Consider the following 25441-nt stretch of genomic DNA (forward strand, 5'->3'; position numbering starts at 1 on the left):
GCGTCCCCCGCCCCCACCCCCCAACCAACACTGGCTGCGGGAGCCCGCCCCTCACTGCCACGTGACCGTCTTGTTCTAGCCGAGTTTCCAAGGACAGGCTTGGCAAGCAGTGGTCCTCCGATGAAAATGTATTTAAAATCTAAAATGGCTATTTATAGTCCATGAACCTCTTTCCTCTATGGCTCTTCATTAGCCTTCCAAGGCCATGTTTCAAATTCAGATTTTCTGGTTTATTCTATGTGGTCATAGTTCCACTGTTTCTAGTGCTAACATCCAATTCTACAATTTGTAGATCATGGGCTTATTTTTGCTTTGAATGTTTATTTTTGAGAGAGAGAGAGAGACAGAGACAGAGACAGAGTGTGAGCAGGAGAGGGGCAGAGAGAGGGAGACACAGAATCTGAAGCAGGCTCCAGGTTCTGAGCTGTCAGCACAGGCCTGATGAGGGGCTTGAACTCATGAACCGTGAGATCATGACCTGAGCTGAAGTTGGACCCTTAGCCAACTGAGTCACTGAGGTGCTCTGATCATGGGCTTTTAATTAGCATGTAGATCAATCAGAACAAACTGCTGCCACCAAGAAATGCTGTAGCTGACTTATGTCTCTTCCTCCCTGATATCTAAGAGAAAGGTGCCATGACCTAGGTAAGTTACTTTGGAAAGGTTGCTAACTTCTATAACCATCATTACCACCATAGGATGTAAATATGCATTTTTTTTTTTTTTTGCAATATTCACAGTGCTTTCACATAGGACAAAGGACAGGTAAATGCAAATGTAGCGCATGGGACTTTAGCTGCAAATTCTGGCTCCATCTAAACACTGCTACTTTGGGCAAGTCACTCCTCTGTAAAAGTCTCAGTCTCCTCCTTTGTAGAATGGGTACAACAATACCCACTCTGCCTATCTTCTGGGTTTATTACTAGGCATAGATGAGATGGTTCCTAAATTCTCCCACTTCATAGAAAAGGATAACTTTTGTTTAGCACCTTGGGGGAAACGCAAATGTTTTGAGGCTGGAGATGACCACTCCTGGACTCTAGATGCTCTACTTGACTATCCCAAAGGCCAGGAGTAATATCTTTATACATTTGGATGCCAAATGGGGAGCTCTGCTATATGAAAATATTTAAAACAAACTTTAGCTATATATCTATACACACTCATATGCATATATATTCTCCTGATATATATGTGTGACTATATATGTGAGCATATCATCTGTGTATATACATATACAGATATATATATATGTAAGGTACTAAAACCTAGGCCCATGGCCATCATGTGGCAGAACATGCACACTTGTCACTTCAGATGCAGTCTGTCTCAATGCTGTGCTTTCACTTATCCTTAACAATTAGTGTTTGGGAAAAAGACACATGACTAATCACCAAGGTGATAATTTAGAGAAGCAGAACATTTTGTTGCCTTCAACCCACAGCCAGATCACTCCAGGCAGTAGAAAGGCTGGCCAAATTTCTATCACTGAGCTAGCAATTGTATACTTGTTCCCGTCTGTGTTCATGTCCATTTCCATATGCAAATCTGATCTGTCTTCTACTCTGGCAGTAAGAACCATTAAACTTAGGTATGGAGTTTCCACATGTGAGTGAGGGTTACCACAGTGCCCAAGATTATCTAGTTGTTGGGAAGGACATAATCAGTTCACATTTGTGAAATACTCAAAAGAGTCATGGGAAGACTTTCTAAGTGAAGCACTCTATATGTATTGATCACTATTCAAAACAAATCTTACCAATCAGTTGTAAAGAGATCCAGGAAAAAATATAAAGACTGTGCTCTGGAGAATTCTTTCATAAGGATGTATCATTAAACTGTAGTATTCAAATAGCAGCAGCAGCAGCAGCAGCAGCAGCATCTGGGAGCTTTTGGAAATTCAGAGCCTCGCATCTACTACATTAGAATCTGCATTTTAACAAGATCCCCAGGTGACTTGTGAGCACATTCAAGTTCAAGAAGTGCTGCACTGGAGTACTTCAAGGCTTATATGGAGACCTTTGGGTCAGCTGTATATTCGGTGGGAATAATGCAAAAACAGTAATGACTCAGAAAATCTTCTCTGTCTTACTGATGTATTCAGAATATAGCTTGGGGAGGTGGGGGTAGCGACCATGTGCACGCACTTCCCCGGTTAGAAGGTAGTCCCATCTGAGTCAAATAAAATGCTCTGTGCAAGGGACCACAAGAACACACATCAGCACGGATACATCAGAGGCCGTCGTGGAAGAAGACTGAGACCCCTTAACTGTTCTGGCATGCTTGAGAGGGAGGAACAAATACAAACAAATATAAAAGGAGGTGACGCCACAAGGAAATCTGCAGTTTTACAAGGGAACATGAGGAGTAGGTGGAGGGCAGGGAGGAAGTCACTTACATTAACCCAAGGGTGCTCGAGGACCTGCACAGCTGAAAATCGCTGATCGACATCGACCAACAGCATCATGGTAATGAGCTCCTGCAGAAAGGAACGGTCAACTCCATTGGTCTAACTTTCACGGTAACCAACTGAGCATTTTCATACGCAGAAGTTCTCTCTTAGTTTGGAAAAGCTCTACATCTTAAATATATCAGCTCAACTTACCCACAGCCACCTAACACCTTTAGAAAGCTAGAGGAAAGGTGAACATTTAGAATTATAAATATATTGCTTATAGGTGAGAAAAAATTAAATTAATATTAGAATAACTTCATTAAAGTATATTTAGTAGAAAATTAATAAGTTATACAAGTTAAAGAAATAATATTCCTTTTTTGTCTGGAATTTTGTGCTTTAGAGGCAGATTTCTAAGTTGGTTTAAGACAGAAATAAGCTCAAATTGCTTCAAAAATTTCCACATCAATCAATACCAATAAAATGGAACTATTAAGGGACAAATGATTTAATGGTTCTGAAATTAATGAGACTTCCTCATGAGCTCAAAATGATTTTTGAGGAAAGCACAGCTTGGGTTTTAATGATGAGTCTGTCATACGTTTGTCCACTTTGGATTAGAAGTTCTCATGTAACGAAATGGTTAGATACGTGTTATCCAGTTCCTTACATTCACAGGGTCTGAGTGCCAGTCCGTGACGGGGATGATTTATTTCCATTGATACAGAGATTCTACCTTAAAGTTCTCATTATGTTCTTTTCCTGCTTCAGGCTCCTTTGTGCAAGAAGGCGTTCATTCTTCTGGGCCAGGACTTATTAAAGCAACTACTTTGTACGATGCCCTTTGCCAGGTGTCATGGGCATGTAGGAGATGGTCCTCTCTGTCAGTGACTTTGAGCTCTCTTGTTATGGAGTGATGGCATAAGGTATGTTCCTGAAGAGACTGATCATGGGCAAAAACGACTCCACCCCATGCATTATCACTCCATCCCCTATCACCTTTCCGCCTTTCCTGTGACACTTCTCTCAATTCCCACAGCTTCCTAGGCCCAGAGGAAGCTAGAAGCCCTAGACAGCTGAAGAAAATGAAAGCCCTGGACTTAGTGTGCATCATTTTCTATGGAAAGTGGCCAGGCAGAAAGAGTCAGGCTTTCAATTGAACTCACACTCAGGACACAGCAAAAGGAAATGCATACACATCAAATAATCAGAAGTCAATTATTTCCCAACATTAATTTTTTTCCAAAGTTTAAGTCAATGCTTGGAGACATAAGTTTAAGGAATCAATTAAAAAGTTTTCATTTTTATCTCAAGTTCTAACTAATGTCTCCATGTAAGAGTTTTACAGTTTCCTTAGATGTTGATCTCTTAGTTTAATGAGACAAAAGCCATATGCCTTGCTTCCCTCTGCCTTTACATCCTGTCTTTCAAGGTCCAAGTTAAATCGTAGCTTCCTCTTGATATCTGTGTTGATCATTTGAATCAATGAGCTTTCTTCACTATAATTGATTAACTAGTTGTTTCATTCACTCATTCGTTTATTTATTTATTCATTCCTTGAATACATGTTAAGCACCAGTTATGTAAGATGTATCCACCTATCTACATCTACTTCTCTAGAAAGGTAGACAGATAGAGAACGGTAGTTAGACGGTATACCAGATGGACATGTGGGTGTAAGAGCTATAAAGAAAAATAAAGCAGATGAGGAAGATAAGGTGAGCTAGGTTGGTTAAAGAGCTATAACTGAAAACGAGGTGGTCTGGGAAAGCTTCACTGAGAAGATGAAACTGAGTCAAGACCTGAAAGAGGTGAAGCAATAAGCTTGGCCGCATCTGAGGTATGTGTGGGTAGGGCGTAGCGAGAGGCTATAGCAATGTAACTGGAGTAACAACAGGGAGCAATGAAGCCAGGGGAACAGAGGCACTTGGTGAGTCGAGATGGCCATGAACAGAGGGCTTGATGACTGTGAACTCTTGGAAAAACCTAATAATTATAGCCAAAATAGACAGAAATCGTATTAACAATATCATTAAGTCTCCCTGCACAAAATGAGCCAATATCAATAATTCCATCAAGACACACAGACTATAAGGAAGAAGAAGGCACTGGAAACTTACCTTGGCAGAATCGGAAACGTTATCCCAGTACGGAGAAGGAAAGTCCACTTGCCCCATCAAAATCTGATCAAAAAGCACCTCCTGGTCATCACCACTTCTGTTTAGATGAACAACAACAAGGGAGAAATAGCACTAAAATGTTAACCCAGGGTATGTCTCTTCATTCCTATACATTAGAGCCTTTCCTTTCCCCATAAATGTGTAAAATGTGCGTGTTTAAGCAATTTAAGATGTCAATATGGAACTGTTTTGGTAAATTAAGAAAGAATGAGTTTTTAAATTATATGAGGAAGATTTACGGAAGGCATGTAAATTAGCATGTACAACATAGAAAATATAACAGGCACTGTGAGCAAAGTTCTTATTATGTTCCTCTCCTGCTTCAGGCTCCTTTGTGCAAGAAGGCAGAATGGATCACTCAGATGCTTTGTTGGTGCTGAATAAAAGATTACTGCCCATACCCGCGGAATGGAGGGAAGCCACACAGCAGGATGTAAGTGATTACACCAGCTGCCCAGATGTCCACCTTGAGGCCATATCTGGAAAAGTAAGTGACGTTAGAGTTAGCAAAGTCAAGCCAGGACAAATTATGGGACATAGCAAAATAGATGACTCTTCTATTCTAAACCAAAAACCAACTACACAAAATAAAAAGCCCAACAACAAATAATAAACTGAAACCCACTGGCTCTACAGAATTCAAGGAAAGAATAATAAAGAGAGAGAAAGAGAGAGAGAGTCCAAGATATACATGAATAAAAATCAAAGTAAAACATGCTCACGATCATATCCAAATGATCCAAATGATCCAAAGTGAGGGGTTTCATCAAAAAGATTCATTATATTATTATTATATTATAATCATTATAATTTTATGATTATATACAAAATATAATTATATAATATAATACAAAACATAATTATAATATTGTATTATAGTCATATAAATTTTAATATAAGGATGGACCCTTGAAACTATCCAATTCCCTGATTTTAGAAATAACAATTACATATAGGATATTGCCAATTTATTATTTTTTTAATGTTTATTTTGTTTTGAGAGAGAGGGACAGAGAGAGAGCAAGCACAAGCGGGGGAGGGGTATAGAGATGGAGACACAGAATCTGAAGCAGGCTCCAGGCTCTGGGCCGTCAGCACAGAGCCCGATGCAGGGCTCAAACCCAAAAACTGTGAGATTATGACCTGAGCCAAAGTCAGACGCTTAACAGACTGAGCCATGCAGACGCCCCAGGACATTGCCAATTTATAAAGGACTGACATACATTATCTTATATGCTGTTTTTCCAATAACTCTTTACATCTCCAGGATAAGTACTGTTGCTTATTTTATAGAGGAGAAAACTGAGATTCAGAGAGGTAAATAGTTTTCCTCAAGATCACACAATCAGTGGCAGAGCTGGGTTCCAACCAGGGTCTTCGAGAGTCCAACACAATCCACTTTCTCCTCCCTCCCGGGGGGCTGTCAGAATACTCACAGTAGAAAATGCAGATATGCCTGCGGCAGTACTCTCTGAGGGAGGTCAGGCAAGGTTACAGATGTGGGCTCTCAACTCACTCAAATTTGATGAATAAAAAAGTCCTCATTACCCCACATCTCACCCTAGGGATTTCCCGATTGGCATTCCCTTCTCATCTATTCTGTATTTCTGCCTTTCTGGTCTCTGGTTAAGCAGAAAGACTATCTCCAGTGGATCACAGTGGAGGAGACAACCTAGACCCTTGGGTGTAGGTTAGTGCCACTGATTGGGAGAAGAAAGTAGGGCCGTCTCCCCTTTCCCAGTCCTTCTGTGCAAGGGTAGTGCTTCAGAGTGTTCTGTATGATCCTTGGTAAGAAATAGGGGATTTTTTGGAAAGAGCCCTTTATTCACACAGAGTTCAAATGCTGACTGAACTACAATCTAGTCAGGAGCTTCTCTGATACTCAACCATCGGAGTGAGATTATTCATGTGCACAATGGGAATCATAGCATCTACTGGAAGAGGAAGAAGTAAAGTTGCTCAGGACCTGGTGTATAGTAGGTCCTGAGTAAGTGTTAGGCCACCAGCCTTCTCTCCCCTTCCCCCCACCGTCTAGAGATTTTCATTCATCTGATATGGCTGCACACAGAAACCAGAAAATTCCCACTGGCCTTCTGATGCCTAAGGGTGTTTGTACTGCGCAGATAATCAGTGGACCTCCGAGAGAGCCAGAATGAGACTAGGACGGGAGAATGAGGGCAGCTGAGAGAAATAACCACAGGAGACTGTCATCACCGCACAGCGGTGTCTGTTTCTTTTATCCAAAAGCGAGTTAATTACCAGCGCTATATGTTTCCCTGTTAGTCCGAACATTTTTTACTCTGGGGTTAATAACTGCTGTTCTACCTTTAACAAAGGCCAAATGGAAGCCTTGAACAAGATTGCAGTAATTGGCAACTTGATTGGGGAAACAGAGAAAATGGCTCCCACTTTAAAGTTGAAGAAAAAAGAGTGAAAGAAATCTGATAGCTAATTCTGTCCGGATGGGCACAGAGCATCACTTTCTCCTGTTCTTGAAGCAGAATAGCTCTTTGGCAAGCACAGCATTTCAGTAAACACACAGGAAGCATTTACCCAGTCTCTGCGATGATTTCTGGAGCCACATATGTTGGAGTGCCACAGACTGTGTACAGGGGGCCGTCTACAATGGTGGCCAGTCCAAAGTCACCCAGCTTCAGCGATTTGCTGCCATCTTGGTGTTCGTACACCTAAAGGAAAAGTAAAGAGTGAAATCGCTTTAAAACCAAGAGCTCAAAAGCTGTATCTTGAAGAAATGAGGGGCACTATGGTTTAACTTGCATGGACTTATCATAAAGTAAAAAAAAAAAAAAAAATCAGGCAATTATGCAAGGATATACTATGAGAATATCTTTTTTTTTTTTTTTAGATTACAGCAAAATTGAAGAGGTGGCAAACAAGCAGCAAATGGAAATTCAATAATAAATTACCGTTCATTCACACAGTGGAATGCTACATGACTATTAACATGGCAATGTGGGCTTATATTTATTGAAATATGTTTTTGGGGGGAAATAAGGGCAGATTTCAGACTGGTTTGCATAAAATGTATGTTAAAGGAAAAACATGTACAAAGAAGAATGCCTGAAGGGACACAGTGTTCGTGTGTCTGTCTCTGGGTAGTAGGATTAAGGCAGATTTCTTTTTCATTTTTGCTCCTCTGTATTTAATGTTTTCCACAATTAAAACTGATTTGTGTAATGCAATGAAATATAGTCTCAAGCGCAGTATCTCCAACATATGAAAATAATTGCCTCTCCATTTTGATATATAAGAGGACTTAAACGTACAGGTCTGTAGTAACTGAACAAAAAATCTACACGAATATTAAAATACTTCATTTTCAGTGGCCCACATTTCCAACAAAATCTATTTACATTTGTTTATTAATAATTGAAAGGGATATTAACATTTCATTTCACCTGTGGCAATTTGGAAAGATTTATCAGGTGCAGAGTCAGCATTCCGTCCAGGTTTCCTTATTAAGGCAGTAAAAGTCTCTAGTCTTTCACCCAACAAATCAAGAAAAGGATGCATGTGACTATAGGCAAGTATTTATACTGCTTTAATTCCAGCCCGTGATCAAACCAAATGGGTCTGCTCTAAAAAGTATCCCAAACAACTTCTACTATTTCAAAGAAAAGATCAAAGGGCATTCAGAATTCTAATTCAGTGCCCTCCATTGGAATCAATAAGACAAGCTGATGTTCCCAGCAAAGGCAGTCAGCAGGAGATGCCTTGAGGAAATGGTGAAGGTTTCCATGCACCTCAGAATAATTCCTCCCCCAGCACGTTGAAGCCTGAACGTTCTTCCGTTGCCGCCTCGTGATCATCTGTACTTGCTACAGCGGCCTGAACCTCCTGCACAGTAAGACATCTCTGCACACATCAAGAGCGCCACTACTGTTCGCATTCCACGTCTCCCTTTCTTTGGCAACAGCAGATTAACTTCTCATTTCACTGCAGCATAAAGTGCAGATGTTTGGCCGGCTAAGCTGTGGTATCAGCCTCGATCATTTGGGTCTAACTGTTTTGGCAGCGACGGGGAGTCCAATTGATCCTCCCTTCTGGAGTGACCGTGTCTTTTCTGGGCAGAAGATATTCTTTTTTTTTTTTTTTTTAAATGTTTTATTTATTTCTGACAGAGAGATAGAGACAGCATGAGCAGGGGAGGGTCAGAGAGAGAGGGAGACACAGAATCCGAAGCAGGCTCCAGGCTCTGAACTGTCAGCACAGAGCCTGACGCGGGGCTCGAACTCACGAACCGTGAGATCATGACCTGAGCCGAAGTCAGACTCTTAACCGACTGAGCCACCCAGGCGCCCCGATATTCTTTGATGTTTTCTCCTCCCAGAACATGGAGTCTTCTCCCTGGGGCTTGGTCACCGTCTAGTTTGGCCCCTTGGGCAGGTGTCCAGGGACTTGCGGGGTCTCCTGCACTTAGGTTGTTAGGACAAAGACAGACCCAGGTTTGCCCAGTTGTCGTCTGGGGTGGACACTGTCCTCAGTGCTTGAACAAAGTGGGTTCCCGGCCCATGAGCAGGAACAGGTTAAGGGATCCGAGGCATCAGAGCCGCAGAACATAGCAGCATATCCAGCCTAAATGTTCTCCAGCGTAAATCACAATTTTAGTGTGTTAGCCCTTCTGCTCATCCAAATGTTTTTCATGAACAGAAACCTGAGATGGAAATATTCAGAAGATCATCTAGTTTACTTCCCAGACCAAGCAGAACGTCTGACTTCCTTAGTTCCGTGTTGTTAGTAATAACCTTTCTAAAATGCAAAATAACCTCTCGCTTTGAGGTTCTGTTAGGTAGGGACATCCACAGGGCGTGTTTTGTGAGGTTGTGCAGATGCAGATCTTAATTTACACAACTCCATTTGTGCAGGAATTCTGTGGTTTTCCTCTGAACATTCTATCTATAATCACCTAACTTTATTCAAAAGTTGGATGAAAGCAGATGTTGGCAGATCCACTCATAAGTCATATTTTGGTTCTGAATGCGACCATGTAATTCTCTCACATGTAGCAAAGGTTTTATTTTTGAGTATCTACATTTTGATAGGAATTCCATCTCACACATAGCCATGTGCTAATTCTATTTAATATAGCCCAACAATAAAGTTCAAAGTTTCAATAACTAAGGGAAAACAAGCACTAAAAAAAATCTTACCTAAAGTTTATGATTATGTAAAAGTAATAATTCTTCAAAAATAAACCAACAGCTTTTAAATAGGACACACAGAATCTATCATTTTAATGTTCTTTCTGTCTTTATCACTTCCACAATGGCCCCTTCCTTTGCTTTGAAAAAACGGAATTTTCGTGAACACAAAGTAGTTAACATGATGCTTATGATAGACAATAGGAACTGAGAAAGAACGGCCTAATCCATGTAATTGAAAACATTTCTAGACACGACTACATTAGAAATGCTTCAGCAAAATGTTTTTGCAGGTGAATAAATGTCCAGGCCTTTCGTTTGGAATTGTGTTTCACTTACTTACTGTCAGACAGGACAGGAAACAAGGTTGCTTTGGGTTTTTCTCTGTCAACACTTTGGGAGAAGGATACAGAAGAATATATTCCAGTGTCTCCTCTCCTGCAATGGGATAGCACCTTTCCTGAGGGGTAACATCAGCCCACCTTGCAACTGGGGTTCACCCTTAGCGCCTGCTGCAGCCTTGAGCTCTTAGGGAGCCAGCTACAAATGGGCATGAGTGAGGCCGTTGAAAAATGTAATTAAAACTCTGTTAAAATCGCAGATTACTAAATACATCTGTTTCAAACACACACACACACACACACACACACACACACACACTCACAATACCATCCCCCAGAAAGTATTTTCCCAAACGGCAGCTATAAATTTACTTTGAACTAAGTTTTTAATTAAAAGTTAGGAGTTGGAAAAGTTTCCAATAAGTTCACATTTAAAATGTGGAGTCCTTGGCTTAACCGCTCCCAGAACCGATTCTGATTTTGCTCCTCTGTGCATCTACTCATCCTGATCATCTTCTGGGAGGGACATTAACTGGCTGCAAGTACAGCTTGGACAGCTTGATCCAGCAAGTGAGGTTCTGATGTAAAAAGAATTTTTTGCCTTCACCGTATTGTAAAGCTTCCATAAAACACGACCCACAAGTGTGGTGGGAGTGCATTGATTGTCAATCAACGAGTATTCACAACATGAGATATAATTTAATGTTCATCCCAAACCCTTTAAATACTCTAGATGTTCCCCCACATTTTAAACACTGAGGGGCTATTAAAGAGACGGGGATTAGTGCAAATTACCAGTATGTAGTGCTTTCACTGTTTTAACTAAGCAATAAAACTGTGTAATTGTACAACACTAATTGAATGCAGCTACCCATAATTGTGGGCGGCCATATGTATCCTATTACCATAAAGATTGTCAGTATTTTGTAAGCTACTCTTGTGATCATTGCAGATGGCTACAGTCAGAGAAGTTGTTCTCTAGGGTTTATTATATGGCTATAAAGACATCCCATGATTTGACAGACTAAATGTGTTAAATGGCAACAATTATGAAAAAGTTTCCAATTAAAAGCTGAAGGCATGTCCTGCCATGAACAGATATAGTGAAAGGTCAGGTATGAGGTTTTTGGCACACCAGCCTTTCATACAGGAAGGAGTTTTCCTTTTTAAAGAAGCGTTTTATTTTTGTTTCTTTTTCATTTATTTGGGGGTTTGCAGTAGCTGTAACTTGCTGAACAGTAGATGTTTGGGCACAGGCCTGATTTCCTTTGGATTAGAAACTGAGACCATTTGGAAAAGTTATTTGAAAAAATAAAAGATTTAATATATAGTCATAAAATGCAGCTGGTGGCCATAAAATAATATGAAAATTCACAGATAACCTGAACCCAGGCAAATGGTTTCTGAGATTCCCATAATAGAGAACTAAGAGCTGACTAATATAACAGATGTGTTGGGACAAACATAATTCTCAATGTTGCTGTGAATTCAAGGATAACCCTGCTGAAATGCTGGCTAATGAATCATTAGTATCCACGGAAATATTTTTCACAGAGGAGTTCAATAGATACTAAAAAATTATTTCACGAAATAGAATTGAACAAAGGTGGCATGAAATTGACAAAGCCATGAAAAAAAAGTCAATTTACTTTTTAACAAATATAGTATCCCTTTAAAAAGACATTGATTTTCCTCTGGCCATGGGATATGGCCTTTACGATCCTTTCTAAGGAAAACGAATTCAATTTAAATCTTTAAGCTTTACGAAGTGAAGTAAAACAACATTAATGCAGGGGATTCTTTTTAAAAATGCACTTTATGGTCCACATACTTTAAAATTAAACCTCCTGGAAAAAATATTCTTAAAAAAATGAAACCCGTGTTATACCCACAGGTAAAATAGTTATGAAATCAAATGTAAACTGAAATAGTAAGAGTGAATGTTACATAGGAGTCAGAAGAGAGGTAACGATACTAGAGGGGAAAAATAAAATAGCTTTCAAAGTATTAATCTAGAGAGATCTGGGAAGACAGAAGATGAATGGAAACTCCAGGAAACCTGATTCTCATCCTCACAATAAAATAGTCATGAAACTATCTGAAAAGGAGTCCCATGCAGCTGCACTGAGATACACAAAACGTGCACATTCTGAATTCTCTTGACCACTGTACATACTAGGCTTTTGCTAAAACTGGGAACTCAATGTCATTGCCATTTTAAAAACTTGTATTACATTTTTGTCACACGAGTAATATCCAACATGTCACTGTAGGAAAATTAGAAAAGACAGATAATTATAGAGGGAAAGGAATTAAACTCACCCAGAATCTTGACACCTAGAAATAACCATTGTTAGCATTTGGGGGTAAGAACTTCCAGTCCCTTCTTTACTTCTCTTTCCTTCTCTTCTCCTTCCACTGGACAATATATCCTGAGTGAATGAGCCTATATCTACATCACGATTTCCAGTGGTCACTGGATATTCCATTGTATGGAAGCACCATGATAATAACCCTACAACGACGACCATTGCTACTTAGTGAGCACACAGGATATGCCAGGCATTGTGTTGAGAAGTTCATGGTCACTATCCTATTGGATCTTCACAACAACCTCATAGGTAATCTAACTGATGTTCTGTGGTTGAGAAAATGGAGTATCAGAGACATTATGTAACTTGTCCAATGTTGCCCAGCTAATAAACGTCAGAGCCACAACTTAAGCTCAGGTATGTCCAAGTCCAAGATTTTAACCAGTATGTCCTCCTCCCTTCTCATCACGCTATTAATTAACTAATTGGTGTCCTGAGGTAAGTTGTTTCCATATATATGTATACCTATTTTTTCATTCTAAAACCCACGGGGATGAATATCCATATGTATGTATATACATCTGATTTTTTTTCTTTAGGTTACATTTCCAGATGTAGAATTGCTTGGTCAGGGGATATACACACACAGTTGAAGGTTTCAGTTATTTATTACCAAATTACCTTTCAGAAAGCTTCTATGAAGTTACTCTTGCACCAACATGTATGAGATGATTGGTAGCCTAATAACTTTGCCAACACTATATACTATTATTATTAATCTTTGCTAGTCCAATAAGGCCATGCCATTTTAAATGAGATGAGTGATACTATTTGTCTTTAATGACAGAAGGGTGAGTAGTGGAGCAGACAGACCCAGGCCAACCAAGGCAGCACACTATAATTTTACTTCCTGTCTTCTTCTTCCTTGTGCAATCACAGGTCTTTGGAAAAGGGCCCTGAGCAAAGGTAGTTAGCAAAGTAACTGGTGTAATTTGTACTAAATAATGTTTGGGGACAGTGTTGTTTTTCTTCTAACTTTCCCTTAATTTTTATCCAAATTCAGAGAGCAGATATTTTTTCTAAACAGCTATAAAAAATGGTATTTCAGTTCCTGTGTCGACATTTTCTATTTATTTATTTTTGAGGGGGGGGCAAGGGAGTGGCAGAGAGAGTGAGGGAGAGAGAGGGGGACAGAGGACCTGAAGTGGGCTGTGCGCTGACAGCAGAGAGCCTGACTTAGGGCTCGAACTCAAGAACCATGAGGTCATGAACTGAGCCAAAAGCAGAGTGAACTGCTTAACTGACTGAACCAGGGGCCCCTCTGCTTGGACATTTTCAATGACTATAAGCTACGTATATTAAAGGCTGTTTAATTTGCAAACAGGTGCAAGTTTTAAAAATTTTTTCTTATATCAACCTCAACTCTCTCACTAATTCATGTCTTCTCTTTAGTTTGAGATCAGTGCTCTCAAATACAGCACAGGAAAGTTTTCCCATCTTCCATCTGGCAGCTTTTCATATATTTGACCAGAGCCACCATGCTCTACTTTCACCATCCCTGCTGTGGACTAAACTCCACACCCCTGATATGCTGTGATCTGATTCCTCACCCGAGTGGTACTTGGGATACGTAAGGCAGAGGGCTCTTGCTGGCAGCACTCTTTCAGTGAAGGGAGTCCAGGGGCACTTCTTTTCAGAAATCATATCACACTGAGGCTCACACTGAACTTACAGTCAATTAATTGCCTTTGACGTGGTCTGGCCAAGTTTTTCCATTACTGGTTTTCTGCAATGATCATTAAAACAACTATACCAAAACCGCTTTAGTCCATTGGGATTTATGTTTCTCTCTTGTCAAATTTCATCTGACTGATTTTGGACCCTCATAGAGCCAAAGATACTTTTGGATCTCAGTTCTGTCATTTGCTGTAATACATCTTCATTTCACATCACTAATAATGCTGATTAGGGGACGGCTAGTGACAGAGTCCTTGAGAGGCCCCTGTCTCCCTTCGTCTGGGTCTCTCAACCATTAATCAACACTGCTGGTTTGAGATCTTATGACAGTGGACTGACTACAGATCTATTCAACTGTACTTTCGTCTATGACTTCTAGATGCACTCTATGTGTGTGTGGCACTTGCCTTGTGTCCCATGGACTTGTTTGGGGATTATGAGTTATGGGATTAAGGCAGAAGGAAACCCATCCATCTTGTGGGCTTGGGGCTGGATGAACTGGAAGCGAAGAGAAGCTGGACCACACCATCACTTGGTCATACCTGGTCATTCCTCGGAAGGAACAGGATATTTTATTGCTATGGATTCTTCACTAATCCATTTAGTGAAAATGAGGGTCATGCACTAGGCATGCCATTTGGATGGGCAGCTAGGAGCAGGTACAAACACCTGGACAGAGAGCTTCTAAAAGAAAATTTCTGACCAAGAGAGGCAGATTCTCTGAGAAACTGCTTTCTCCCAGAGAGTACTGGGGAGTTTAGAAGGAAAAAGTTTCTTAACATAAACTTTTATACTTCAAGAAAATTACCGTTTATTTCTGGAATAAATAAACAGCGATGCAGGTTATATTTTTGCCAGTAAATACTTTAACTTTCCTAAGGAAGTGGCATTTGCATACACCTTTTAAAAAGACCCTCCCAGCTCCTTGGAAGAAACTCGGGCTGCAACTGAGGACTTCTGCTGTCAAGGGTGCAAGCTTGCCATCTAGTGGTGGCTCCTGCAAACTGGAGGTAGTTGAGCTCAGTAAGACCGTTTTCATGGTTTTGGGTGTTTTTTAAAAAGCAACGAGTTCTTTTTAGTTATATATTTTCATCACACGCAAACACACATGCACGCACGCACACGGGTGCACGCGCACACACACACACACACACACAGACACTGGTTCTGTGCATAAGTGCAGTTGGGGAAACACTGCACTTTCTCTCCCCATTCAGTGACATTTAGACTGAGGCCCAGGTGCCTCATGTAATGAATGAGGAATGGCCTGGACCTGTCATGTTGGATCTGTCCTCTAGTCTGTGAAGAAGTGTAACTCATTCACTCATTCTTTCATCTCATTCACCCTCTCATCCCACTGATCACTCATCAGTATGGTCATTAAGCTCCAGGCCTGACAAAGAAAAAGAACCACAGAGCTCAATGGCATGATTAACTTGTGGCAACAAAAACCAAAGCAAAATGAAACAAAAACTTAGTAACGATACAATAATAAAATTATAGGAGGTATTTATATTAGATCAATTCCCAGTTTTCACCCCAAATGTGGCTGGAAACATCACTGTAAATCAAGTCCTGTTTTCTCATTAAAAGTCTTTGATCTGATCAATACTTACACTTGAATAGATCAATATAGATTCTTAAGGCTCAGCTACATTTTTATAGAGTTCTATGGGAATTAAAAATAAAAAAACTTGAAAGTTCTCTCTCTCTATAATACTACATAAAATGAAATCTACAGCTGAATTAGGCATTTAAAAAGAATATTTTGGGGCACCTGGATGGCTCAGTCGGTTAAGTGTCTGACTTCGGCTCAAGTCATGCTCTTGTGGTTCACGGGTTCGGGCCCCACGGCGGGCTCTGTGCGGACAGCTCAGAGCCTGAAGCCTGCTTCGGATTCTGTGTCTCCCTCTCTCTCTGCCCCTCCCCTGCTTGTACGCTGTCTGTCTCTCTCAAAAATAAATAAAACATTAAAAAAATTTTAAGTAATATTTTGCTATTTATAACAGCCATTAAACACTTAACTAGCGAAAACTTGTTAGCAGTCCAACAATTTAGGCTTTTCTGTGGTCTCTTAATAAAAGAGTAATGCAGGGGCGCCTGGGTCAGTTAAACATCCAACTTCAGCTCAGGTCATGATCTCGCAGTTTGTGAGTTCCAGCCCCACGTCAGGCTCTGTGGTGACAGCTCAGAACCTGGAGCCTGCTTCGGATTCTGTTTCTCCCTTTCTCTCTGCCCCTCCCCAAGCTCATGCCCTGTCTCTCTCTGTATCTCAGTAATAAATAAATGTAAAACAAAAAATTTAAAAAAAGAGTAATGCAAAGAGTGTGGTGAGGTCTTTCTATGTATTTGGTGAATTTATTTATTTGGTAGTAAGAAAATAGATTCAAAATCTTTACATTAAATTTGTCATAGCATTTTTCAAAGAGTCTATAGCTCTAAATTTGCCAGGAGACAGCAAATCCAGGCCTGGGTAAATAGTAAAAATTTTAAAACAATGTCAAAAAGATGCAAGATGATTTTTACAACATACGATTTATTGTGAAGCAGTTTTATTTTTAGGAATAAGTTAATTTTTATTACAAATAAATGGGGAATAAAAATGAAGGAAGCTAATGTTATCGCTTTATTTTCATAAAATCCCCTTAAAGGAGGCTCAAAGGAGTTAAGAAACTTGTTCAAGGTCATAGGACTAGGCAGTGGAATTCTGAGTAAAGCACTTGGTTTTGAACTTTGGCCCATCTGACTATAAATCCTCAGTATGGGACTGTGCCTCCCATGATGATTCTCTCTTATTTCCACAAAAAGGTCAACAGAATGTGAAATTAACAGAAGTCTCAAGTTCAATTAGTGATGTCATCCTAATTTCGTTAAACTTATTTTATTTTTCTACCTATTTTATACTATAATAGATTTATTTCTGCAAANATATATATTAACCCTATATTGCAAATGACTTCAATGGAATGTATTTCACATTCTTATATTGGAAAAGAAAGGGAAAAAGGAGTGAACTTTTTTCTTTTTGGGTAATTTAAAAAGTAGAACATGAGAATGATCACAGTACTATCAAAGTGTCCTCCAAATTGTAAGTTTAGAGAAAGAACACTGCTAAGGAATCATTTACGGCATTTACAGAAATAGACAGTGCTCTGGTGAGAAGGAAGTGAACAATGTCGTACAAAACCAAACTGCAAAGGTGAGGAAGGGAAACCAAACTTTACTTTTCAATCACTGCATTTTGGGGATTTAGAGAAGTTTTGAAACAAAGGCTCAGTTGTGAGTCTGTTCCCACGAGACCATCCTACATAATCCAGGACACAGGAATAATGGATGCAGACAAGAGAAAATGTCTGGCTTACGGAGGCAGCTATGCAGAAGAGAATGTTCAGGCTACTGTGGAGATGTGGAATTTGAGGTGCAATTAAGTCAGAACTCTGTTGTTTGACCTCAGCTGCCTTTGTTAGCCAGCAGCTACGAGCTTACGAACGTAATTGCGATTAACTATCTGCTCGTGTATTTATTTCCTGAGTGCCGATTTATCCTACTTGCATGTCAACTCGACGAAGGCCCGTCTGTCTGTCCCCTGGCATAGTCCCTGGCACAGAGCAAGCACACAGTGAATCTCCCTAATTCACAGCTTCATGTGGTCTAGTGGTTACGAGCTTGGGCTCTGGAGTGGGACAGAGCTAGGTTGAGATCTTAATTCTTCCACGTGGGAGTTATAATGGCTCCGGGCAGGCCTTTGTACTTTCAGGGACTGTTTCCTTACCTGTGAAATGGGACAGTAACAGAACCGACCCCATATGGCCGTTGTGAGGATTAAATGGCAGAGTGGGTAAAAGCGCAGGGCAAGCACACGGGTCGGTTTCCATTACAACAGATGCCTTCAGCCCTTACAGTGCAGTGGGGGTTGGGCTGCTCATCTGCTTCTAGACTTGAATGCTCATTCGGGTCATGTGGGGGAGCTTGTTTCAATGAAGATCTGTACCCTGTCACCAGTCACCAGATTCTGATTTGCTAGGGCTGCAGGGAGGCTCAGAAATTTGCATTTTTAACAGGCATCTGGGAGTAGTTCAGATGCAGGGAATCTTTGGACCACCCTTGAAGAAACAGTGTTTCAGAAAGAGAATCCTCAGTTCCCAGATTTCTGAAGAGATGGACAAACTAACAGTAATACATAATACATGTCTCTTGGGCCCGGATAATGAACGTAAAAGAAGAATTAGGATCTTGGGAGGGAGGAGAGAAAATGAATAGATTTCGTTAAAATTCCAGCCTGGAGAGCCAGCAAAATTTATGTTACTCTCATGTTCACCAGTGATGGCACCTCAATACCCAGTCTCTGTCTCCTCAATTCCTTCTAACACTGTCCCCTTAATGACTGGACTAGGAAAGGAACATCATTTGCTTGCATAAAGAACTCTTGGTGTTTCCTCAAGAGATGCTGAGTTCATGAGAAGCAAAACAGATAGTCATAAAGGGGAGTAAGGATGTCTCTGATTTTAAAAAATCAGTCCCCGTTATGATTATTTTGATGCTGAAGGCCTGGTGTCTTTAAAACTCATGATTTATTGTCTTAGCTTTCAGATCATATTATTGAAATGTAAATTTGAGAGACTATGGGCTTCCTTTCACCCCCTCCAAGTAAACACTTTTCACATCAAAGTGCTATGGATAAATGATATACACATAAATGCTCCTTATGATTATCTTGGTTTAGCCCAAGGTATTAACCACAGTCCTAGACTTCCCGAGTTTTATTTCCCCAACCGTGTCACAGGTTTCTATTTGCTATTGATTAGTCTAGTACTCCTAATGGTACATTAACCCTTGTAGACAAACTTAAAAGGCTAATTTCTAGCTAGTTCCTTAAGTCCAGCTGGAACTTAGACTTTAAGTTAGATTTCTTTTCAAAAAAGGAAGAAAACAGGAATGGAAAAAAGAGAGATTCACATTCACTTATGAGTGCTTGGAACTCAAGACGCCTGAGGTTAGAATCCCGCTTACCAGGAGGTTCTCTGGCTTGATGTCCCGGTGGACGATGTTCAGGCTATGCAGGTATTTGATGGCGCTGGCCAGGTTGTACAGCATCCCACTGGCGTCTCGCTCAGTGTATTTGTTAGTGGAAGTAATGGCATCAAAGAGGTCTCCTCCCTGAGAACAGAACATTAACAGATGGTCCAATCGAGCCGCCTGGAGAGGGAACTGACATGCTAGGAAGGAGATGAAGAATACGTGCTGGGTCTCTGAGCTCCCTGAGCTTTCCCTGCCACTTCTCTCTCTCAGGGACTCTATGGTGATTTCTGTCCCCGCTGGGAAAGCCAGTGGCATCTCCTCCAGGGCTCAAAGAAGCAGGGCAAGGACTCTGCCCTCGGACATGCAGTCATTACCGCAGCCCCAGCCCCGGAGGAGAGGGAGAGCCAGGCCTCCAGGGCAGAAGTCTTGTGACAGACACTTGGGTGCCCCGGTGGCATGTGCTACGTGCCTCCTATCAAATACCAGCGCAAGTTCAAAGTCATAATTCTAAACCTCCCAAAATGAGAAGCAGGTAATACTGCAGACCACACCCATAACAAAATGTTCTGCTGGCTTGTGAAACTCACACACGCATGCGCGCACACGTGCACACACACTCAATTCCCTTCACTCTCTAGATTTAGCTCTCTTGGCGTGGGCGTAGTGTTTTCTTTTTCAATAATGTGCTTCTTTGTAAGGAGCAGAGAAAAGGACCAGAAACTGTCATTCTAAAAATGAGAGAGAAAGAGAGGAGGAGGGAGGTGGATGAAGAAATTTCAAAGGAAGGTTTCTAGGACCATTGTTCATCTGAACTTTTGTTTCCCTCGTTCCTTGCTAACTTATTGTTATTTGGAGAAACAGAACGGTTTTAGGCTCTAAATTTAGTTCTATCTGAAGCCCTTTCAGAAATTTGGGTCTGATTTACTCACAGCGTTTGCATCATTCTTGCACACGGTGCACCAAATAGCCGAGCACAGGAGCCAACTGTGTTCATCGATGCCTCGTGTGGTTAAGGGATCGCATTTGTGTTTCTAAATAGCAACCGCAGAACCTAGCACTTGCAGGCTGACAATTTTCGAAGGTCACACTCTGGCCTGACCTCTGCCCCCCCCCCCCCCCCCCCCCCCCCACCCCCACCCAAGGCAGCCTTTGAAAAGTGACGAATGTAGGGGCGCCTGGGTGGCTTAGTCGGTTAAGCGTCCGACTTTCGCTTAGGTCATGATCTCGCGGTTCGTGGGTTCGAGCCCCNCCCACCTCAGGGGGCTTCACCCACGCTCCATTCAGTTCCCAAACGAAACACGTACATTTGTGTCAACACGGACACGTTCTCCTCTCGAAGGCCAGGCTGTCAGACGTGGGTTTACAGGCTGCTTCCGTGCCTCTCCAGGGGCGGGATCTCCACCGCGGTGGGTGTGGACAGCACCCGCCGCAGCGGGACCTGTGCGTGGCTGTACACGCCGCCCCGCAAGGACTCCACGCTTCTCCCGGTCACCCAGGGAGGCCCCGGGCATCGTGTCTCCCCCCTGCCTCGGCATCCTCAACAGCGCGGTCAGCCAGTGCTTCCTGTAAGGCCCGCCGCGCACACAGCCTCCCGGGCCACCCCGCTGCACCTTCTGGGTGAGGGTGCTTGTCGCATTAGCCCTTGGTTGTCCTGTGGCCTCACAACCTGAGCCGGGGGCTCGTTCAAAACGTCCGGCGAGCTGGCGGCTCCCTCCCCACGAGGTACGCTGCCTTTCCCTTCTCCCCGCAGGAAGCCAGCGTTCCTCTGCCCGGTGGCTCTCCATGCCCGGTGGCCGGCTTCATGCCAGCCTGTCCCAGCTCATCTCCTGCCACTAGCCGGCCTGGTTAGTCCACCTTCTGGTCCCGCTAGGAAGTTCTTCCCGGGTCATTAAAACATGTCCCCATCACCCTGCATTCCGAACCTGTCCTCCTTACAACCCCCTTCCTAGGGTGTCCCTTCTTTCTTTTCCTTTTTTTCTTTCTTTCTTTTCTTTCTTTCTTTCTTTCTTTCTTTCTTTCTTTCTTTCTTTCTTTCTTTCTTTCTTTCTTTCTTTCTTTCTTTCTTTCTTTCTTTCTCTTTCTTTCTTGCTTTCTTTTTCTTTCTTTCTTTCTTTCTTTCTTTCTTTCTTTCTTTCTTTCTTTCTTTCTTTCTTTCTTTCTCTTTCTTTCTTGCTTTCTTTTTCTTTCTTTCTTTCTTTCTTTCTTTCTTTCTTTCTTTTTGAGAGAAATGGAGAGGATGCATGCAAGAGGGGCAGAGAGAGGGGCAGAGAGAGAATTTTAAGCAGGCTCCATGCCCAGCTTGAAGCCAGACTCGGGGCTCCACCTTACAACCCTGGGATTATGACCTGAGCTGAAATCAAGAGTCGGAGGTTTAACCGACTGAGCCACCTAGCCCCCCCCCCGCCCCCGGCCTGTCTCTTCTTGTCTTTGTCTTTCTAACTCCTGCTGATCGATTAGCGCCCGGCTTCAGGGTCACCTACCCCCCACCGCCCCACAAGGTCTGCCTTCCTCTGAACACATACACAGTTTGCATGTGCCCACATTTGTAGGCAGAAGTCTAAAGGCCTGTTCTTGTTAATATGGAACTTCACTCATAATAACTGTTACTTTACTGTTTTCCAGAATACAAGCCTTGTTTATCCTATAGCTGCAGCCACTCTTCGGCACACCTGGACATTTAGGGTTCGAGAAGCATGGAGCTAACTACATTACTCGGGGGAAATGTTGTGGGAGCCTTGCAAGTCAAGCCTGGGGTTGGCCTTTATTTCCTGGGATGCTTCCAGACCTGGCCTCACAGCAATTCTGGGTCAGCCTAAATTTAAGGGTATGATCTGGTGGTGCGGTTGAGGAGTCCCGATGCTGGACAACGCAGACCCCCTCTGGCCTTGTTAGGCCATCTTGGTCCTCCAGAGGGAATTCGCAAAAGGCCAAGTGAAGTGAGGACCTCCCAGTGTTACTTAGCTGTTGTCACCTGACTAAGCAAATGAGTGACAATCAGCCCAGGCTTCCCCACAAAATGTGTTCCGAACTCTTAAGCCTTTGCCTCTTTCACTTCTCGGCTTCAAGTTTAAGTTAGTCTTCAATCTGCAAAAATGAGCCAGTATATGGGGGATAATCAATTTTTAACAGCACACAGAAGGCCAGCAGGAATGGTTTAAATTTGTTGCTCTAAAAATTAAAGTCACTGTAAAAATATTATCCTTGGTGCTAGATAAAGTATATTTTACAATATTGGCAATTACCAAACTTCATTTGGTGATAAAGCACCAATATGAAAATCTTCTGAATAACTGAAATCGACCTTTCTTTTCTGAAAGAACAGTTTACCATTTTTGAATCTCCCTCAGCTTCCAATGTGACAATAACCGGTGTCACTTCAAACAAGTCCCACCTCTCTGAAAGAAACGAATCCTCACAGGAAGTAGGAAAAAGTAGGCTTCATCTGTGGAGATAAATAACCACTAAGAAATCCCTAAGAAGCATTGGGAGGTGCTCACTTCACCTGGCCTTTTGTGAATTCCCCAACAGATCTAAAATAAAGCAGCTCTGAATAACAGAAGTTTAAAGGCTCTTCGAATGAATATTTTTCTATATAGTCACAGCCTATAGTTTATTACATGCTGTCTTTGTCTTAACTCTTTACACAAGGAGACACCACATTCCACGGTGTTGATTTCCGCCGCCAGCTGGGCTGTGGGATTCCAAACAGGGCTGCCGGAGCCCGAGGCTCTTGCTGCTGGGTGCACACAGTCGATGCAGAGGGTGGTGTGACCCATTTATGACGTTTTACAACTGACGTAGAAATCAGTTACACCTTCTATTAGATTAACATAATAGAGAAAACTGTCACTCCATGAAAACTAAACATTAAACTTATAAAAACGTTTAGTTACTGAAAATGTTAAATACGGAAGTAGGGGTAACAGGTGAGTCACCTTTCACTTAGATGCAGCAGTTATGAACATATGGCCATTTCTATATTCTATGGTAAATAGAACACAAACGTAATCTTATGTGACAGGACAAGGTTGTAACATTTACCGAAAGGCAGCAGAACGTTCACATTATTACTAAGACTGTGTTGTTTTTCTATTAGGTTGGTGACTAAAATTTAAAGCCTTTTTAAAATATAAGAATGGTTGGTACCTTTGGATGCAGTTCATGAAAAAATGAACGGTTTCTACTAAAAGGATAGCAACAATGAGCATATTGGTATCTACCTAATATTTTCTGTATATTACAAAGTGCATGGTAGAAGCCATCGCTTTTACTTTCACCATAACACTCCTGGTAAATGCTATTATTCTTCTCATGTTACATTTGAGGAAACTGAGGTACAGAGAGGTTTACCCAAGGTCAGAATGCTGTACAGGTCAAGGCTGGGACTTGAATTCTCGCAGTACGATTCTAGTGTTAATACTCTTCACCATTATGCCAATGCATAGAAATGAGAGACGGATGAATGAGATCAATGAGATCATTGATCAATGAGAATTGATGGAAAGGAATGAAGGAGAGAGCTCTATCTGTCTTATAGAAAAGCATGCTGCCCCGCGGAAGTTTATTCTTTTTCTAAGCTACACACCTTTACTAATTCCATGACAAGATACAGTTCTGTTGGCACATCCATCTCTTCGATCAGAAGAACAATATTGGGATGCTTCACTCTTCTTAAAATAGATACCTCGTTCTGGATCATGTGCTCCTGTGCAAGGGAAAAGTTACCTTAATCAATATACACGTCAAAACATATGAGGAGCTAACTCAGATGAGTAAAGCTAAACTATTTGAGGTCACAGGAGATGCATTTTGGTAAAATATAATGAATATATCTTAGATTCTGATATTCAGATAGCCTCGAACAGCCAAAAGCTGTTGAAGGTCTTCAGATGATGCCTGTAATTTCAGAACCTATCAGGATAACTATAATTTGCATAGAGAAGGATGGAATGACACTTAGATCACAAAAGTAAATGAAGCAAGTAAACAATGATAAGAGAAATAACATACAATCCTTCCAATCGGCTTTTATTCCAAGAATATTTATAAAGTTATATTCCAATAAATATACATAATATTATTCCACCAAAATGCAACCCCTAGGGTGAACTTATGTTTATTTGGGAACTGATTTTTGCATTTCTACCCCCCAAAACAATATATTTTCATAATAATAAGCCTTATACATACTTTGCCTCGACATTTGCTTTTCTTGATAATTTTCAGAGCATACTCCCTAGCAGTTGACCTGCAAAGAGAAAGAATTTGTAAAAAAAAAAAAAAAAAAAAAAAAAAAAAAAAAAAAANAAAGAAAAGAAACTTAACTTCAAATCTATTGAGTCATTTTGTTAAGGATTCATTTCTTACCCCATAGATCTTGCATCAAATGGGTGTAAAAAACAAAAACAAAAAACCTGAAACCTCTTTTTTCCTTTTTTCAAAGAAATATGTAAACCTTAAGGGGTTGACCAAGGGTAAGGACAGCCAACATGATAGTAGAGAAATGTCTTGAGCTGTTAGTGTTACCATACTTGTAATAAAACCACCATCATTGCCATTGCCATGAGTAACTCGTCCCCCTGGGTTGCCCAGCCCTGCACTGCTCTGCCCTCTGAAGTCATGTTGTCGGCACCTAAAGTAGATGTGAGTTTCTGCCCTTCTTCCCAAACTCTCTTGAGGTTCTGTTTCCACGAAGTGTGGCCGTGACATTTTCTGAATGTCTCTCATAATCTCACTGAAATCTCTCAGTACACAGTTCCCACTCTTTAGACTTCAGTTCAGTGTGCAAGTCTATGAGTTCTGTTGGGGAACGCATGGATGATGTGTTCAAGGGGTACAGAAAGGGATATGACCATTATCTGAGCTTCATGTGTCTTCTTGGGCCTTTTCTGGCAGTGTCATGTCAGAGAAATAAGATAGAGGTGACAATTCAGTTAGATTCATCATCCAAAGCCACAAGGCAGCACTAAAATCAGGATTCTTGAGTTCTTGAGGACTCTGCTTCACACACAGCCCAGCCAACACTGCCCCCCTCCACCCCGCCATGATGGGTGTGGGAGGGAGGGTTTAGTCACATAGCTACCTTTAAATAGCTTCCTAACTGGTGTTAACATTTCTAAGATACTCTAGTGCCAAAAAAAAATGACCTCTCTATTGTCGAAGGACACAATGTATACTTAATAAGGCTAAGAAACCACTATTTTACAAGCATTCCCATTTCATGTCTGGTGGGAAACCACAACAGCTTGGCTCTTTCCCTACAGATAAAAGCTAACTTTAGGAATCCAAATGAAAT

The 25441-nt window shown here is 41.4% G+C and overlaps 1 protein-coding gene across 3 annotated transcripts in view; it reads right to left on the reverse strand.

Annotated features, from left to right (window-relative positions):
* The window catches only part of DCLK1 (doublecortin like kinase 1), a 396113-nt gene that overhangs the window by 31535 nt on the left and 339137 nt on the right, over positions 1 to 25441 (reverse strand). For all 3 annotated transcript variants that reach the window (XM_077752540.1, XM_077752539.1, XM_077752541.1), the window contains 7 exons: positions 24337 to 24394; positions 23732 to 23851; positions 19138 to 19284; positions 7129 to 7262; positions 4977 to 5054; positions 4516 to 4612; positions 2399 to 2479 (listed from right to left, as the gene is read on the reverse strand). In XM_077752540.1, coding sequence (XP_077608666.1) covers positions 2399 to 2479; positions 4516 to 4612; positions 4977 to 5054; positions 7129 to 7262; positions 19138 to 19284; positions 23732 to 23851; positions 24337 to 24394 — 715 coding nt within the window. The remainder of the gene's footprint in view (positions 1 to 2398; positions 2480 to 4515; positions 4613 to 4976; positions 5055 to 7128; positions 7263 to 19137; positions 19285 to 23731; positions 23852 to 24336; positions 24395 to 25441) is intronic.

This window comes from Crocuta crocuta, unplaced genomic scaffold (genome assembly GCF_008692635.1).
Source record: "Crocuta crocuta isolate KB4526 unplaced genomic scaffold, BGI_CrCroc_1.0 scaffold190, whole genome shotgun sequence".
Taxonomy (NCBI): domain Eukaryota; kingdom Metazoa; phylum Chordata; class Mammalia; order Carnivora; family Hyaenidae; genus Crocuta; species Crocuta crocuta.